The sequence below is a fragment of the Corythoichthys intestinalis genome, chromosome 6 (genome assembly GCF_030265065.1).
Source record: "Corythoichthys intestinalis isolate RoL2023-P3 chromosome 6, ASM3026506v1, whole genome shotgun sequence".
NCBI classification, from domain to species: domain Eukaryota; kingdom Metazoa; phylum Chordata; class Actinopteri; order Syngnathiformes; family Syngnathidae; genus Corythoichthys; species Corythoichthys intestinalis.
In genome coordinates this window covers 42,513,730-42,533,322 of record NC_080400.1, presented here as the reverse complement: position 1 = coordinate 42,533,322, position 19,593 = coordinate 42,513,730, and the positions used below count along the sequence as shown (strand labels likewise).

Sequence of the window (19,593 nt, the reverse complement as noted above, 5' to 3'; positions counted from 1 at the left end):
ATGGAATATGAAATAATAAGAATGCATTTATTCAAGACGACATGGCAAAATTACTCCATAATGGTCAAAACTGTCGACTTCACCTTTACTGTCGCACCTCCCGAACGATATTTTATGCCACCTAAATCGGGCTTATGTCATTTCCCTTCCTCGTGACAGCTAGCTGACATGCTAACCCGAACCGAGTGATGTTTCAAAGTCTTCGAAGCGGAAAATCACGCATAACTAGCACTGATCATTTGACATGATGACTGGGTTGTCGATTGTCTTCGCCGATCGGCAAATTGCCCGGCGGAGAGCAATTTACAGCTCGTTCGCCTGCTACTACGGACAGAAGAGCTCGCCGGGGAAGCAGCTGGACAATGACCGCTGAACAAACCGTCCGAGTCGGAGGAGCGTGTAGCTGCCAAATGGTCAACACGAATATGGCAGAATAATGCTTTACTACACGGCGAAGTCGTAAACAGCGAGAGACTCAGTGGAGGAGGGTAGCTGCAGTTGTTGTGCAGCTAACATGTGCAGCTAATGTGTATGAGGAGAGCTTTTTACACGGCCATCCATGATCAAACGTAAGTAGTCCTTTATTTAAAGAAAGTTGGTAGTGTTTACTTTGCAATCGCTGTATTCGCGGCTATTTTTAACTCAAAGTTGCAATTTCTGATCGGTTGGAAAATTTGACAGAACACCGGGCACACGAGGAGAGCAATAAGCCGAGTATAGTGCTCTCCCGGCGGGGGGATGTGTGACAAGCTGCCGGTCATTGGCCAAGGGGACAAGGAGCATGTCAGGCACACAGAATGCAAGCCACCTACATATTAAAATGATCCCAGTATTTGACATAATACAAAACACGATGTTTACTCACTTCCTCGTAAGTCCCATGGTCCCACAGTAGTAGGGCTTGTTTTGGCCAATATCCACCGGTGAATGGGAACCTTTTGAAACCCCAAAAAGGAGCACACACCCCTCCCTCGTACAGCAATTTTCTGCAGCTGTTTGGCTGGCGCGATGCGAAAGCTAAACGTATTAATCCGCAAAATCAGCTGAATCCTTCGTCCTTCTCAAACAACAGTACGGCCGTATAGTGAAGAGGACTCCTTCCTCGGTACACGTCACAGCGCCCTCTTTCTCAACTCGAGACTGTTGCCGGAAGTCGAGGTCATTTTCATGGCGCGGGATTCAATAAACTAGATAAATATAGCGATCGCTTCCACACACATCCAAGCGGTCCATTTCATTCAGGAGCATAAAATACCGCGTGTATTATGAAGTAAACATGCTTTTTCGTGTCACAGGCACTTTAATTGCATGCATTGATGTATTTTATTGGTATGCTCGCAAGCACCATTGACTCGTGTTATTTCAGCCACTCCGGAGCCCTGCAGCTAACAAAAAACTAACAAACTGCAGGGCATTTGTTGAAATCAACTTCGCCGACTAATTAAACCCCGCATACTCAAAAATTAAGCCCAATGTAAAAAATTCGGAACGTCCGCTTTAAGAGCAAGTTAATATTTTTGCTCGTTTAAAAAAAGTTAAATATGAGCAATTAATATTATGCACTGTTTATTCATTTAATTATGAATAATTATTGTACTATTATTATTTTTTATAATTATAAATACATTTAAACATTAATACCATCACAAACTAAAAACTAAATTAATACAAATTAAAAGGAATAAAAACAGAAACACACACTGGTTACAGCCACAAATCACACTCTCAAGTTTTTTTTTTTGCATTGGATTTAACTCATTGTCTACTATTGTTGACGATGGGCGCGTAATTCATTTAAACCGGGAAGAGTGGCTGTGGATGCTCATGCTTCAGGGCCATTGATGGCACTAGACATCCAATCCATTTTGGCTGGGAGGGGCGAATGAATGAACGTTCATTTGCCCAAGAGCGTAGGTTTGGTCTCAACATTGGTAGGGACGATGTAACAGTATAACCTGCAAGTGCACTTTTTGCTGGGGACGGGACATTAATAAGACCAGAAAAGATTGGGTGAATGGGGATCAGGGCTATATTTCTCATGAATATGAACCTAATTAATTGATAGGTTAAACAATCAATGCAAAATTAATCTGTATTGACTTATACTAACTTTCATGTGTATTGGTTCAGGTGATGCATTGTTCGATTCAAACCTTTGTTTTCCAAAACTACTAAAGAATCGTTTTGGAAACGTCAGAATAAATGTCTGGATTTTATCTTCAAATTTAAATTTCAACATTTGAACGCAACTTAAATTATATTAACGCAATATAGATACTAACTTGTAAGGGTTTGTATTTATAGGTCTCTTAACTATCCAGGAAAAGAAAAAAAAACACATTTGTCTTAAGACCACACAACATTGTCTTTCTAAATAAATATAAGTGAAAAAACTTTTTAGTCAGGGATGAACAAAAATAAATAAAAATGGAGCCTTCTTTCAGGTGTTTTTGCACAGCTAAACTCAACAAAAAAAGACAACTTTTTACCTGGACCATGGTTGTTGTATGATTATGTGAAGAAAATGTCTGCATAGGCTGCATATAAAACATTTTTAAACAATTAATGTAGAAAACACATTTTAATATAGATGGCGGAAAACACTCAGGTGACTTGAAATTCTGCTCTGAGACCCTCAATTTGGCCAAATTTCAAAATTGTCCTATACGCATGTGTGATACATCATTGGAAAGCTTAAAATCTCCATTTTCTGGGGGAAGAATAATTTTTAAATGGAGGGCCTCTTCTGAAGACGGTACACAAGAAAGCCCGCAAACAGTTTGCTGATGACATGTCAACAAAGCACATGGATTACTGGAACCATGTCCTATGGTCTGATGAGGTGGGTGGGCTTTCTTGTATACCGTCTTCAGAAGAGGCTTCCTTCTGGGGTGACAGCCATGCACACCAATTTGATGTAGAGTGCGGCCTATGGTCTGAGCACTAACAGGCTGACCCCCACCTCTTCAATCTCTGCAGCAATGCTGACAGCACTCCTGTAACGAGTCACATGACATTTTGGAGGGAACATAGCAAGCAGTACTCAATTTGGACATTTAGGGATGTACGTATTTATTAAAGGGTGTACGCACTTTTGTTGCCAGGGGTTTACATATCAATGGCTATATTTTGAGTTATTTTGAGGGGAAAATAAATGAACTCTATCATATAAGCTGCACACAGACTACTTTTCATTGTGTTAAAGTGACATTTTGTCATTGTTGTCCCATGAAAAGATAAATATCTGCAGAAATGCAAAGGGTGTACTCACTTTTGTGATACACTGTAGAAGCAAACCAATTTACACCCACCATACAACTAGTACAAAAAATGACAGCACACGATAAACAAACTATACAGGCTCACACTTACCGTATTGCTATTTTCTTGAGTGCATGCCAGCTCCTTGGAGTTACAGCCATGACACTTTGAAAGCCAATGTGTGTGTTTATGACCTTCACTTGCTGGGGAATGGAACTCCGCAAAGACATTTAAACTGCGACTGAGAATGTATACAAGGAAAAGAGTAAACCGACGCAAGTGCTACACTCTCCAAAGGTCACAATCAATTACCACCAGTTTCCATGTAAACACAAGGAGAGCAGCACAGCGTTGCAATGTGTCATGAATCACAAAATGAGACACTTACCTACTTGTTCACATAAAATGCTAACAGCGGTGGACCTTCACAATTCAATTCATGACATAAGTCGACAAAAACACATTTTGGGTGATAATGCTTGTAAAGTTTTGCAACATATGTGGGCGGGGGGCAAAATTGTCTTCAAAGGTACTGTATCCCTTTCCAGAATTATACATTTTTAATGGCATATTTATGAAGTTGAACTGCTGAACTGCAGATACAACCATTTATCATGGGCCTGTGTTATTTGCAGCAGTGACACAGTCTGACTTTAGCTTGCTAATTAACAATCAATATGTAGCATGTAACATTTTCATCATGAGCTACAGCATAGTTATGTTATGACACAGCTCTGACACCATTTTTACGGTCAGCCTTAAATTCGTGCTGGTTAGAAACAAACAAATCATATTTCTTTTTCCCTGGAAAAAATACAAATCCGGAGCTGCTGGTTAAATTAAGCTCATTGTCAAGCCCGACCATTTTTTTTTTTCTTTTTAAAATGAGCTCATGGTTTAACATGTTCATTTTTTCCCTTCTTTTTTATTACTTGGAGAGATTTGCAACCTGACCTCAGCAGAGAAATTGGCAGGAAAACAAAGTGCGTATGTTGAGGTCCACCAGTCAGAACAGAACAGATAATTAGCTGTTTTGCTTTTCCAAACAAGCTTTTCATTAGAACTTACACAGGTGTTATTGAAAATCTGTCACAACAGCTCAGAGACGAAAGACAAGTGAAGTGCTATCATTAGAGAGTGTGCTTATTTAAAGGTTTAAAGAGACAAGCACTTTTAGTAATCTGGGTTGAACCCGAGGAAGACATGAAGTGGGGAAAAAAAGGAAAACTGAACTTCGGTAAAGAGCACAAAACTTTTTAAAGTTTTCTTCTCAAACACCAAAATTTCCCAATAGTTGTCATTACTTACTCAAGCAAAAAAAAAAAACAGGACATGCTACAAACAAACATGTGAACATGGCTGCAGTTAAAGTCTGGCAAAGCAGCTCCTCGCTGGAAACTTTTATCAATTGTATATGGTCTGACTGCAAACTACCGTATTGGCCCGAATATAAGACGGTGTTTTTTGAATTGAAATCAGACTGAAAAAGAGGGGGTCGTCTTATATTCGCGGTCTAGGTGTTATACCCATTCACGACGCTAGATGACGCCAGATACCATTGAAGCGATGTTCTGTCATGACCAGTGTTGGGAATAACGCCAGTATAAAATAACCCCGTTACTTAACGGGGTTATTTTAGTTAGTAACCGGGTAATCTAACAAATTTTTTTCCCGCCGTTACCGTTACTGACGGTCAAAAGCGGTGCGTTACTTACTCTGAATAAATTGAAGGAACTACCAGCCGTAGCAAGTCTACTCTGCTCTGTTTATTTGTCATCCAAGACTTGGGGTGCGTTCAAGTTCGAGAATAGCGCACGTACTTCTTATGACTCCAGGCTGTTTGTCCCTGCTCATTCAATTAGACAATGCTTTTCAACGCTTGCTAACGTTTCTGTGTTTGCTACACCTGAATGCTAGCCTCGTTCCCACCCCCCACTGTCAGTCAGCAAGAATGCTGCTTCCATCTTGAGGACAGCAGACGCTTTGAGGGTGACGGGAGGAGTAGGGGGACGAGGCTACCTGAATGCACCCGCTGGATAGATGCGATGGAAGTGATTGTGATTGGCTGAGGGTTAGAGTCATGTGTCATGGTAAGCCAATCAGAGCCAGTGTTTTCGCACACAAACCGGAACAGCGCGTGCGGCAAACACACACACGCAAAACAGATGCAGAGGGATATGGTGGCAGAGCATTCAGAGGAAAAATTGTCCTTTACAAGGTGGAGATATAAACACTATTTCAAGTTGGTCGAAATTAAAGGAAAGAACGTGCATGAAAAGTGTAATTTATGTCCCGGGGCAAAGCTTTTGTCAACATCTGTGGTAAGCAATTCAAATCTGCTGAAGCACGTAACAACTACACACGCTACCACAAAGCTAGTGGCGAAAAATCTTACTGTTTATTTTTGTTGCACTTCAAGTGTAGGATAAATCTGTTGCTGGTGAGGTGCAATAAATATTAAAAGGTTCTATAACACAACTACCTATCTGTTCTTCTCTATTCAACTGACTTGAATACTGCTCAGAAAATTTCAAATTCTTTGACATACAACAACTTCTTTTTAAAGTAACGGAAATAGTTACTTTCCCTGGTAACTAGTTACTTTTACTATAGAGTAATTCAGTTACTAACTCAGTTACTTTTGGAAGATGTAGTGAGTAACTATAACTGATTACTTTTTTAAAGTAACGTGCCCAACACTGGTCATGACAGAGCTCAGCTACTCTCCCCATTCACTACGCTGGATGGCGCCAGATATCATTAAAGCGATGTTCTGTCATGCCAGATCTCAGCTACTCTCAAGTTTAACCAGTTTGCATTCTTTTATTGCAATGTTTTTCCTTATTCAGATTATTTTTCAAGACTACACTGACAGTTAGACTTCACTTTGATGGTTAATGCAGTTATTGCAATTTTGTTGTTTTATAACAACAGATTGGTTTATTTACATTTCAAAAACCAGAGGCCATTCATTTAAGAATGTGATTGCACTTTAGTTTACATATTTAAATGTTCAGATATTAAGCTTTGAATGAGGCAATAACATGCTTTTTCTCTCAAATATATTGTTATAATCATTTGTTTCGGATGTACTGTAATTATTTTCTGTATAAAATTAATTTGGTGTTCAAAAAGTCTTTTTTCAAACTTGAGTCTTGAAAAAGAGGGGGTCGTCTAATAATCAGGGCCATCTTATATTCGGGCCAATACGGTATTTCTACAGCAACGGTGTCAAAATCTTCTTTGTCAAAGGCCACATCACATTCATAGTTTCCTTCGAAGGGCCATCATGTCTAGCAAATCGGGCTGCCACAATGAATAGACAAATTGACAACTAATCAATTATCAAAATATTTTGATCACCAATTAATCGTTTAGAGACATTGTTGACCTCCAAATTGTCAAAATACTTGTTTCCAGCCTCTTAATAGGAATTATTTTCTTGAGCCCCTTTCACACACACCGAAACACCGGGAAAATCCCGGGATTTAAATGGGCAGCCCTCGAATGTGAACGCAATTTCCCGGGTCGACTGACACAGAGACTACGCGGAAATTTCACGGGTCGCGTCTTAGTATAATTCCCGGGATGAGGCTTATTTGAAAGCCAGCGTTAATTTCCCATGTCACAGCACGATGACTCATGACATAAATATCATGGCGGGCCGATCGTCACTTCCTCTTTCTTCGCAGTAAGATGAAAAGCAGTAAACAAACATCAACATATTATATTAATTATCAACATAGCAAGCTGGAAATAGCTAAATTAAACTGAAAACATAACAGAATTAAATTTGTACTGGATCGTAGAGCCGAGGAAGAGAGTCCATCGTCCATCTTTGGAAATGTTTGGTTTATTTTGTTGCCGATGTTGGAATCCGCAACAGCAAAAGGGGTAGGCAGAGAGGCGAAGACAACAAAACAAATTCACTCAAATATCAGCACAACGTTGGGGATTTCAAAACAAGGGCGGCAGAGGTGTCAAATGGCACCCAGCAAGTTAATATCTCGGCACCCTTCTCTTGGATCTCCTGGGCTTAAATACAGTCTTAATGATCTTGAATGGGCTGCAGTTACAACATCGGGAACGCTCCCACAAACGTCTCTGCTCGACATTGTGACAGCCGATGCCGACCAAAAATGATGTAATGTCTGGGTAATAAAATCGCGCCAGCAGCCCCTGCACAAGGACAGCACCAGTGGGCAACATAAGACAAGCCTGTGAAAGTGTCCAAGTCGCGTCATTGCTGGGATATCTCTACATGCGTGCAAGCAATGACGCGAGTAAATCCTGTGTCACCTTACATGGGAATTTACCAGCATATGTTTGTGAAAGGGGCTTTATATAGTTTTCATTTTTATTGTTATTTCTTTACATTTTTTTAATGAAAAAGTGCGGAACAGTACAAATCTTTTTATTTATTTGTTTTTATTATAAAATCTAAACAGCACATAAACTGTCATTATAATAAAGTGAAGAACATTGCATTAAACGAAGCAAATACAACTAAGTATCAATTATCTACTTGTTTTATGAACATTACTGCTGACTGCTGGAAAAAAATGTAACTATTCAGTCAGCTTTTGTGTGTGTGGTGGGCAATGTTGTTACTTACTTTTAAAAACTAATTAATTACAGTTACAAATTACTTCTCCCAAAAAGTAATTGAGTTAGTAACTCAGTTACATGAATGTAAGAGTTATTACTTACTTGGCAAAGTAACTGGTTTTATTTTTCACGTTTCTTTTTTTTTTTTTTTTTGCATTCAAAAAAAAAAAAAAAAAAAAAAAAAAAAAAAAAAAAAAAAACATCGGTCACACTATGTGAAGTTCAAAGGGTTTTATGTACAGTCACCCGAGCCCAACTCTTTACCCTAAACTTAACTAGACACAGTTGCATTGTGGATATTGCGATAACTAGATAGTAACCTTTGCTATGTTTGGAAGTCATTTTATGTGGTGATTCAACCGTTAAAGTTGTTAAAATTGCTCTGTCTACTTTCCACATGTGAAAGTTTTAAAACTGTTTCATCGTTTAAAGATAGATTCAAGTCAAGATTTTGCCTATTTAGGATTATTTTATATAAAAAGTTACTTAGGTTCGCTAGGAAGGTTCTCTACAACAGAGCCTTTCTGAGAAGTCTACTGCTTTAAGATGGTGGCTTCTTACTAACACTGGCAAGTGTATCATTTCTCATCTACTTCTCTATATATTTGCTATTGCGGCAGAGTCTGTCATTTTGCCTTCTGTTCATATACATGTGATATCTAGCGTAGCATCATGCGGGCGTAGTTTGTAGGCTGTCAGCTAGAGCCAGGTATTATTGGAGCGGGGTATTTGGAGATTCCCAAATTAGGTTGTAAAGGTGAAAAACGGGAAATTGTGAATAATTGACCTGCAGCTGCCAAACAGGAACAAAATGTCAGCAAAAACCTATATGAGGAACACATCTTGGTATTCTGTTTGAACGTATTTTTCTGTGGCCTGTATCAAGACAAAGTACCAACACCATGCATTTAGCATTCACACAATCATGAGCCCACGTTACATTGTCTGAACTCAGCCGATAAATCAAACAAAAACAAATCGTCTTCAAATGAAGCTCATCAAGAATTAGCTTGCATATTATCATAAAAATAAAAAAAAAATGTAAGCATTTAGAATTTTAAAAGGAGCTAAAACAAGAGGCCTGACCTGGAACATTAATGCAGTTTTGTTGTTAGTTTTGCTTGTACTGTCTTTTAAAAGTTGATCAATTGTTGTTGCATCATTTACTATTTTCTTTCCCACACAGACAAAGCAATGTTGTATTTTGTTTTTCTTCTCTGAACACTTGAGATCCCGCTTGGGGCAGCACATATTGTCCCTCAACCATGCATGGAGGCACTTGGCGCTGGCAACAGGCTAACACAAACATCTGCAATTGGTCAAACATACTCTGTTTATTAGTGTGCTAACTGGGACAGTCAAGATGTTCGTATTTTCTTGCTTCAAATGTTTAGAACATTTTTTCCCACTCACTAATTCACCCCCCCCCCTCCCCCCCAAATCTTAGCCCCAATATTTATCTTTTTTTTTTTTCTGAACTAAGTTCTGACAACTTACAATAAATATTTCCCAAATACAGCATACCGACTTGATACAGGGAGAAGGTCAATTTAAAATGTTAAATTTAAAATTTCTAGTCACAAAGAAAGAGAATTATGTGTGATTACAAAAATGCAAGATTTTTTATTTTTTACTGTGTAGACTAGCAGTGATAAAATGTCTGAACTACACTGAGTGTCACAATATGGCCTAGGCATGTGCCGGTATGATATTTTGACGGTATAATAAACTTAAGCCAAAATATCATGGTTTCACGGTTTCGCTGTATTGCAATTGCAGCTCTAAAATGTGTTATTTTGAGATATCATAGTTAAAAAAAAACACACACACAAAAAAACTTTTCTCCATTGAACAGGAATATTATTTTTAAATTATTATTTTTAATTAAAAATTTAAATTAATTCAGTCTGTTAGGTGAACCTAAACCCACAGCCACAACTTAAAATTATTACCGTCAGATCAAAAATAATTATTTTCCATAAAAAGCACGTGCGTGTGACTCGTATCATGTTTACATTATACACACACTCTCTTTCTTAGCACAGTTGCCAGATAAAAAAAAAACACGTTTTACCACCGCTAGACACACTAAACACCCTCGAGTTAACTCTCTTAGCTGGATGTTCATAATTGTGCTTACTAACTTTTAATTTTGTATAAATGCAAAATCATATTGTAGGTATTTCCTCCTCGGCAGCCACCCTCCGCAAACATGTTATGCATGTCGTTTGGCCCTCCTTCTCCCAGCCGCCTGTAACTTTTCTGTAGCCGAAGTATTCCCATAGCAGCGATTTCATTTTCTTCAATGGAGGAAAAAGTTCAGGCCTTTCACTTCCTTCAGCAAATCGTATAGCACAGCTGACTCACTGACACTGAGCAACATCCGGTGGGGGAGGGTAGAGCCTCATAGCTACAAGCTAGGGATTTCTACATGCATTTTTAGGACTTAAAAAATGACGGTATGACAGAAAATTTGTGCGGTTTTGATATCTTGACATTTTCATACCACGGTATACCTTGAAACCGGTAATCGGCACATGTCTACTTATGACAATGTCATTTTTTTCTTTCCCTAATGGGGCAATTATGATCAAACCCCATGAGGGAATTTTGCCTCACAGGTTTGTTTTGATGAATCGAGTATTTTAATCAAGTTTTCCTGGAGTAAAGCACAAGCTGACAAAAAGATTAGGTGGCATGGCACCAGAAAAGTGCACCCCACATCTCTTACATAACAGCAACAATTAGACAACAGTACATGAAAATCACACAAGGAAGCGTCAATTCATTATACAGCCTTGTGTTATTTTCCAATCCTGTGACAGTATTACTTCGTACTCTAAGCAGGAAATCTGCCAACTATATTCCTTAAAAAAAAAGATGAAGATCACTGGAGAACAAATTATGTTGACATAACACACATTTCCTATCCGATCGTAAAGAACCACATGGCAGACATTTGGGGAGTTTATTCAGACAAGTTGAAAGCATTTTTTTGGATGTTCTGCTACAGAATTTGTTACGCTGCATTGATATTACGACACACCAACATAAACTAGTTAGAAAGAAGGAAGACAAAATTACAGTGTAATAAAATGTCTGAACCATCAGTATTGCTGGGGAGATATTTCAACAAGAACTGAAATTTACAAAATGAAAGATTTTTTTTTTTCAGTAGCAATCACCCACATTGCATTTTCTTTTTCAAATTACTCTAAGACTAAGAAGGAGAAGGTCCACCTGCTTCCGGGTATACTTTTCTGTCCAAGAGGTGCCATTAGTACGGCTTTTTCTGCATAGAACAGACACACATATATACTGAGATTAAAATTTGTTTAATCTATTGATAACTGTATTCCAAATCTAGTCTTACCTGCAACGAATGTTTGCTAGCTGTTGAAAAAAGTCAGATCTTTTTATTTCTTTAAACCCATTTACAGTGACAATTAAATCTATCTAGCATATGAGATGATCAATACTCACCTCGATGAAGGTATCTCAGCATAAAAAACAGGGCAGACAGCAGCATGACAATCACACTGCATACAGTGAGTGTGAAGATCCAGCTGGTTGGTTCTGAGAGACAAAACAGAACAAGATGATGTTCTTCTACTGCCCCTGTGTGGTACATGACTGAAGTGTTGTAGTGCAATTCATATGACTCACCTTCAACTATCAAAATGAAACTTTTTTTGATTGGCATTCGCAGGGATGTGTGGGAGACTGTGCAAGTAAACTGACGTCCTGATTGTCTGAGCGACGCCTTGAGGTAGAAGAAACCTGACAGCGAGTAGGTCCTGTCCATATTATTTTTATGACTGGACAGCAAAATATTGTCAAGCGCCTTGGGGAGAGGAGCGCCGACCCTCTGACCGGAAGATGCTGGGTCCTCCTCGTACCAGGCAATGTGCGCGTCTAGAGGGTAATACTTTGCTGCCTCACAAACCAACTTCTTCTCCTCACCCTCTTGCAATGTAAGCATGGGACCAACATTGAGGGACACCTGGGGGGACTCTGGAAAATACATCAGGACCATGATCGTGCATATGAGTCGTTACAGTATTAGAAGGACATTTGGCCTTGAAAATTCTTGAAAAACAGGCCTTCACTTTCTGCTACAAATCATAGGTAATAAACAATCAAAGGCTTGATTACCTCAGCTTACAGATCAATGGTCAAATTTTTATGACATAATTATTATTTTTAGTAGTTGCAATACTTGGCATAACCACATTAACAGGGTTGCAATTCTACACTGCTTTTTCTCAGAAGTAGAAGCTAGCTGTTTAGCTAGCTGTTACTGTTGACCAAGATTGTCCTATATACCCTACCCACGGACGTCACAAAACCACGTGCTCGCTGTGTGGTTCCGCCCACTTGTCCGTCATTTTGTCTCTGTATTAGCATTGTTTTCAATTGATCGAGGAATTTAAAATGCATTTCATGGAAGACCCAGTGCTTTCTGATGCCGTAAACTCACTGGATGTGTTGCATAAAAGGCGTTATGTGGAAAAGCTTCGTTCTATACAGTCGCCAGATCCATATTTGATGCCCAAATCGATGTTTTTCGACCCACTGTCTTCGCCCTGTCTGCCTGACATCTGCTACGCTGATATTTACAATTATCTTGTCCACACAAAATCAGCCTATTCTCACGAAAATTTGAAAAACTTCAAGAGCTTGGAGGCTTATAAATACTTCGTTGCTGGTTGGGTGAAACAGGTCCTCGTCCACGAAAATTCGGCAGGAATCTATCTTGTGCTTGGAAAGGTGAGTTACGAAATTTTCAATTCAAAATCTTTTGTTATTGCTAACATCCACTGTCAAGTCTAATGTATTTCATGTCGTTTGTCAATGGAGTTAAGGCTTTTAATGTTTATATGGTTTAGCGATAGCACTCTCACTACATAAATACGTGTATGTTGTCGGCGATTAGCCTAGCAATGATCTTAATTGTGGTTATTTGTCAGCCCCGTAGACGAGGCCAGTTTCTTTCACTTGGTACCAGCTAAATATTATTCAAAAAATAACGATGGTGGAAGAAAGGGAAGTCACAAACATCTTGAATTTGAAACTATGTCGTACTACGTCGTATGTTGTCGGCGATTAGCCTCGCAATGATCTTAATTGTGGTTATTTGTCAGCCCCGTAGACGAGGCCAGTTTCTTTCACTTGGTACCAGCTAAATATTATTCAAAAAATAACGATGGTGGAAGAAAGGGAAGTCACAAACATCTTGAATTTGAAACTATGTCGTACTACGTCGTATGTTGTCGGCGATTAGCCTCGCAATGATCTTAATTGTGGTTACTTGTCAGCCCAAAACCCTCTAAGTATATCTTAAATGCATCTTACCGGATATAAAATGACTACTACATAGTCTGTGGTGATTTTTTGGTGCCCAGTTTTCACGTCGAATTGCAGCCGTCCATTTCGCTCTCCTCTTTGGATCCCTCGGAATACGGTAAAACTTCAAGTCTCTCCTTCCATCTTCTCTGTTAGTGCAACCAACACCCACACACGCCTTCACCATTTTGATTATTAATGTTAAGGAGCAGAAAAACACGCCGTAAATAGGAGAAATGTACGTAGCCGTAACAGGTTAACACTATGTTTTGACGGACAAGTGGGCGGTACCATTCAGGACAGCGGAGTTGTGACGTCACGTGGGTAGGGTCTATAAGACCAATTGTCTTTTTCTGATCACAAGTCTAACAGAGGCAGAGTAAGCATTTGATCAAGGGTAACTATTTAATAAAAATAAACAAAATTTATCTTAAATTTGCTGGACCCATGTTTTTGAAAAACTGTTACGGTAAATGATGTCAAGTCTTCACTACTGAGAAGCGTTTTTATATAAATGTACACTGTAACTGTTTTTTTTTTTTTTTTTTTTTTTTTTTAAAGAAACAAAAAGGGACTGGTGTAGGATAAATGCAAATAGTGTACTGTATTATGCTGTACTACTGTAAAGCAACTTGTGAATCCAAAAAGCTTGATATCATGGCTTTAAGTGTTCCTTACCTTTAATTTGTAGACTTATATCAAGGCTATTAGACAGTGGAAACACCGACGCGGAGCACACATACATCCCCGCATGCTTGACTTCAGTAAAGGGCAGGGTGTAAGACAGGTCGCCTCCAGCTATATTCTTCAGTTCAACGCCTCTGCCCTCAGTTTGACCTGATCGGCTGGCGTGACTGAAGAGTGTACGCCGTTCTCCATGGTTCTGCTGATACCACAGAGCAGTCAGGTTTGGTGTCTTGTGGTCAACAGCAAACTGGCAATGTAGTGTTTTTTGGAACCCAAGGCCTGATGTCACCGTTGGAGTTAGTGTTTTCAAGATCACTGCAACTGTAAATGCAGACAAGACATGAGGTTGAGGCCGCAAATTTTTACTTCTACCCTGCGGCTTTTATAACAAAGTGCCTTATTTTTTTTAGGACAGATTAGCAGCATGTTTTCTCATTAAAAAACAAAAACAAAACATTTTCAGTTTATTTCGTGGTGTGTTCAACGTCTCTAACCACTAGGGCATGTGTTCTATTTTGAAAACACTCTTGAGTTCTCGTGTGTATCCGTGTATTTTATTCTCCAAACGCACCCTCGCTGGTTAGCTCCATAAGCTCCATTTGTGCGAAAGCATGTTGTTTAGGAAAAGACCCTTGCTGCCATTACAGAACAACCATTTAAGTCTAAGCATAGATAGTTAGACATATTTTAAGGGAGTGGATATCCAAATTATGCCTGGAATGGCTCTCAACTGCTACACTAACGCCGACAAAGCTTGCCAGAGGCTTCGTCAGACTTAATAAAAACTATGGGGTTTTTATAGATGAATTGGACTCTATCTGTTGCTATATGCGTTTACAAAAGAACAATTTTAAAAGGATGGACATCCACTGTTTACTACGACAAGAGGATACAACACTAGTGGTCATTAGCTATTTTCAAACAGTACTCAAAGGACTTCATTGCCCAGGTTGTTTCCAGCCAAACTTGATCCATTTACAGAAGAACAGTTAAAGGCTAGATCTGGGCCTGGGTGTTTGACCTTGTTTTGATCCAAATAGGATAGATTGCCAAAGTGTACTAAAGGCTAGCGCTAGCCATTAGCCCTGAGCGGGAGTATATCAGATACTATGGCCAGGATTTTAAATATGATTTTGCCCACTTAAAGCTTAGAAGGCAAGGTAAAGTGGATTATATTTTGTCTTTTTTGTAAATGTAGTGACCTGTTTTTTACAGTTAGGGTCTTTTTTAAAGGGAACCACGGACTTGAAGACTTGTAGGCTCTAATAAGCCACAATTGTTCTCTTTTACTAAAATATGTTATTGGAAACACATAAAATATTGCCATTGATTTAAAAATATAATATTAAGTACATGCAATAGACCAGGGTTCACTAAATCAGGACCTCGGTGCCACTTTTCCTGTCGTGTTTTCCACGTCTCTCTCCCCTAACACACCTGAATCAAATGATTATGTCATCAGCAACCTCTCCAGAAGCCTGATAATGATCCTGATTATTTTGATTCAGGTGTGTTGGAGGAGGGAGACATGGAAAACACGACAGGAAAAGTGGCACCGAGGTCCGGATTTAGTGAACCCTGCAATAGACGCTCGGGGTGATGACGTAGATTGGCACTGTCACTCGACGAATACTACCGGGTTACTGCACTTCCTTCTAAGCCGCGAGACATCCAACACATGTGCTCATCGGTTAAAAGCGGCGAGTACAGTGGTACCTCTACATACGAAGTTAATTCGTTCCAGGACTTTGTTTGTAAATCGAAATGGTCGTATGTCAAGCGGGATTTTCCCATAAGAATACATTATAAATCCATTAATTCGTTCCACAGCCCAACCTACACTAAATCCTTAATAAATACTGCTGTTACAATTGCAAATAGCAATTACAAAGAGCAAAAAAAATACAATATAAATAAAAATGACAATAATAACTATAGTAATAATAATATTAATACCTGTATTAATGTAACGAATCGGGTTCTACTGTGGCGGACTTTTTTTGCTGTACCTGAACGCACCGCGGGGCTGACGTGATGGTGAGCAAGAGTTCACTTTCTGTTTTGATGCTGGTGTCCGCTGCTGTTGCACAAGTTGATGGAATAAATGATTAGAAACCTAACAAAGCTGGCGATTTCTTTGGCGATGTTACCACAATAAGAATTGTCACCTTAACTTATAAAGACTGGCGAACGGAGGAGGACCGCTGGCCGAGATCGACATTCCACGGCCCCCTATTGTCATCCAGGTCATGGATGCTCACACCATGCTTTATTTTGCTGTCATTTACATCTTCAGATGCTGCTTGCTGACAAAAATCGTCGTATTTCGAGCATGTCGTCGGATGTAGAAACAAATGGCGAGTCAAATTTTACGTCGGATGTCGAAAAGATCGCGTGTCGAAGCGATCGTATGTCGCGGTACCACTGTACTCACTTTTTTTTTTTTTTATTGCCTCAAAATACTTTTTGCGTGTGTTTCCCTCTCATACTTTTAGGCATAGTGTTTTCTTGTGGTAGCTATAAAGCAGATTGTTGATCTGTTGACCACATTAGTCACTGAGCATATTTAAACCACCCTTAATCAATATTACTATGTTTAGGTATTTTCTTTAGGCATCTTTAGTATGATCTGTCTATATGTATCTAAAAAAAAAAAAAACAAGCTGAAAGCGCAAGTGGTACTTTAGGTGTCAAATTCGCCGCTTGTCGGACGTTTCGCTGGTGTGGCACATTTTGGCAGTACACCAGTTTTGTCTACTGTCGTCTCATCCTGTTTTTCCTTTTCATTTTGCTTTTGGTGTTCGTTTTATGAAATATTGACAGTGCTGTCATGCTCATTAATTTTCCTCTCAGGTTCAAATTGAAAGGGTTGAACAGATGACATGTTTATGTCACTTGGGTCATACTCTGGAAGCCCAGCAGCATAACCATGTGATGTCACCACCCTGCGACGTCAACAACAATGGCAACCTACTAGTTGTACTAATTTTTCAAATTGTATAAATACGAAAACATCAAGCGGGGTTTCAATATGAAGTTATCTTAACTAATAATAACGTTTATCTTTTAAGAACTACAAGTCTTTCTATCTATCGATCTATCCCTTTAAGGTTTCAGAGAACACGAGTTGGGATTGTGGTGTCTGGCTCCTTCGAGTGAGAGGCCACTGCATATGAATGAGAACGTAACTCTGTGTGTCGATGTTTGTTTGATTGGTTAATAAAGACATTTTTAAACAATCAGATATTTCTGTGTAACATCTTCCTATGTAATTTTTCCCATTAAGACATGTACACCTGCAGGTTGTAGTCAGGTGCAGCGTATACGTATATATGGATTTTCTCTTAAATTTTGTGAAGTTTGAGGAGTGGGGCTTATTGTCAGGTGCACTTTATACTCCGGAAATGACGGTGCTTAACTGATGTTGTATTTCTGTGTATTTTAGATGGAACGATAATTAGTGATTACCAATGTAGACTCTTACCTGAAGTAATGAGAGTCTGTCGGTCCTCAATAGCAGGCCAATTGCGGACATCTTCCTGTCCAGAGGACGGCGGCTCACACGGGTATCTGAGGATTCCAGAGACAGTGAACAGGCCTTGGGTGTGTGTCAGACTGATGCTAAACCAAGAGTTGTACTCGTTGGACTTTTGGCTTGGCCACTTCACATGGACGCCTTCTGTGTTATGTCTATGAATGGCACAATCCAGGTCATCCACATCTGTGTCCGGCATAAAGCTATGCAGGTTCACCTTGGAAGCTTGACAGGAAAGACAATAGCGGAGTCCGTTAGTGCCTTTCAATGTGTATTACCTGCATACTAATTAAGGCCTTACGTATGACCAGGAAAGTGATGGCGTGAGGGTTAACAGGACTATCTCCTTGCTGTCCAAACTGCAGAATGCTGGGTCTTTGCTGAAGCTGAACATCACGCGTACCTTCATTATTGACCACCATGATAAAGTCACTGAACATACAAGGCAGCCATGACAGGGAATGAGCAGACTTAACACCTGCAAAAAATTAAAACTCATTATTTGATGCTAGCTGGCTGTGGATTGTATTTACAACAGGCAGTATAGAGAGCATGTAGCTTGATAGGTGTGTATCTTAATTTTAGTCTTGTCCTGGCCTAATACTCAGGACCGGTGTTCTGCCAAAATCTCCTACATCGGCGAAACGATCGAATTTGACACCCAAAGTACTACCATGCGCTCTAAACTTGTTTTGTTTAGATGCATACAGGCATAACATACTAAAAAAAATGCCTGAAGAAAATACTTAAATGTAGTTATATCAAATAAGGATGGTTTAAATTTGCTACGTGACTAATGTGGTCAACTGCTTCAAAGCTAACACAAAAAAAAACAATGGTTAAAAGTATTAGAGGGTAATACATGCAAAAAGTATCTTTGAGGCAGTAAAAAGGTTCTAAAAACCTAAATAAAAACAAAAATGGTGAGTTCTCGCCGCTTCTAACCGATGTGCGCATGCGTGCGGATGCTTGCGCAAGCGCGCTGAGCATTGTGTAGACGTTTCGCCGCGTAGTAAGGAATGGCCGAACACCTGTTCTGCAACACCTGTTACAAGATCGGATCTAATGCAGTATTTTCATGTGTTTTACCCACCATTGTTGCACTTTTCAGGTGCTGTTGAGCAAACCACAAGCACTACAAGCCAAACGACTTTTCTTTAGAAAGAGCGTCATGTAATATTTGTAAACAGAGCATTTCTCTAGGAGGTACCAGCAAGGCTCACTTCAATATAAACAATATGATTTGTCATTTACTAGTTTTATTATTTTAACTGTCTAAAATATATATGTGTCGCTGATACTGAACCAATGATTTATCAGCAACTAAACGGTATTGGCAACTTACTTACACACTTCTATTTATGAATTATTTGTTATTATGATTTATGCAACAAAACTGGAAACTCAGGGAAAAACACTGCTCTCACACACCAATTACTCTAAATTTATGAGTTCTTTGAGACTAGATCATCATAGTATTTTTTTAAAAACTGTGCTGTGTATAAAAAGTATGCTCATAGCTCAATGAAAGTCGAACAGAAAAATGGATAGCAGGACGTGTTTTTGACTAGGCTTTGCGAAACCAGTTGTACCTTTATACCACATCCGGATTTTTAAAGTCGTAGAAGTAGTTTTTAAAAGCTTAACTTGTAAGACGTTGTACATCGTTAACGCTCACCACAGCAGTTCAAGTAAAACGGACACGTGATTTAAACATCTCTCTCGCTTACGAATGAGAAAGAAAATCTACTTCCTGAGTAAAAAAGTAAAAGTTGACCGACTTACCGGCACATAGCAATAGGAATAAAGTTAAAATCTTTAGCAAACCCATGTTTCTTGAGATAGCAGCTAGGCGATTCGATTACTTTCACTTTCATTTTCAAGAAACACGACACTCCAGTGAATTTTGCAAGGGGGCGTTTTTTAAAAAAAATCTATTTATATATTATTTTATTTATTTTTAGTTTCGTGTGCAAGTTGAGCGTGATATACAAAACTGTTCTCCAACATTGTCATTCAGCACATTTAGGAACAAAAACAAATACGTACAAACTAACAAAATGCACTTCCGTGTAGTTTTTTCCCCCCCTCTGTGATGTAGTACTGAGTATGGACAGAGGGTGGCGGTGTTAAAAAGTGACAGCACTTTTCTGGAC

The 19,593-nt window shown here is 39.1% G+C and overlaps 1 protein-coding gene across 1 annotated transcript; it reads right to left on the bottom strand.

Annotated features, from left to right (window-relative positions):
- Positions 1-10,800: 10,800 nt before the first annotated feature.
- Positions 10,801-19,343, bottom strand: LOC130917032 (tapasin-related protein-like). The gene is made up of 8 exons (XM_057838081.1): positions 19,223-19,343; positions 17,739-17,915; positions 17,387-17,662; positions 13,894-14,223; positions 11,536-11,883; positions 11,353-11,445; positions 11,243-11,262; positions 10,801-11,161 (listed from the first exon to the last, which is right to left on the bottom strand). Exons 1-8 carry the CDS (start codon positions 19,266-19,268, stop codon positions 11,147-11,149), a joined length of 1,305 nt encoding a protein of 434 aa, XP_057694064.1. The 5' UTR covers positions 19,269-19,343; the 3' UTR covers positions 10,801-11,146.
- Positions 19,344-19,593: the final 250 nt, after the last annotated feature.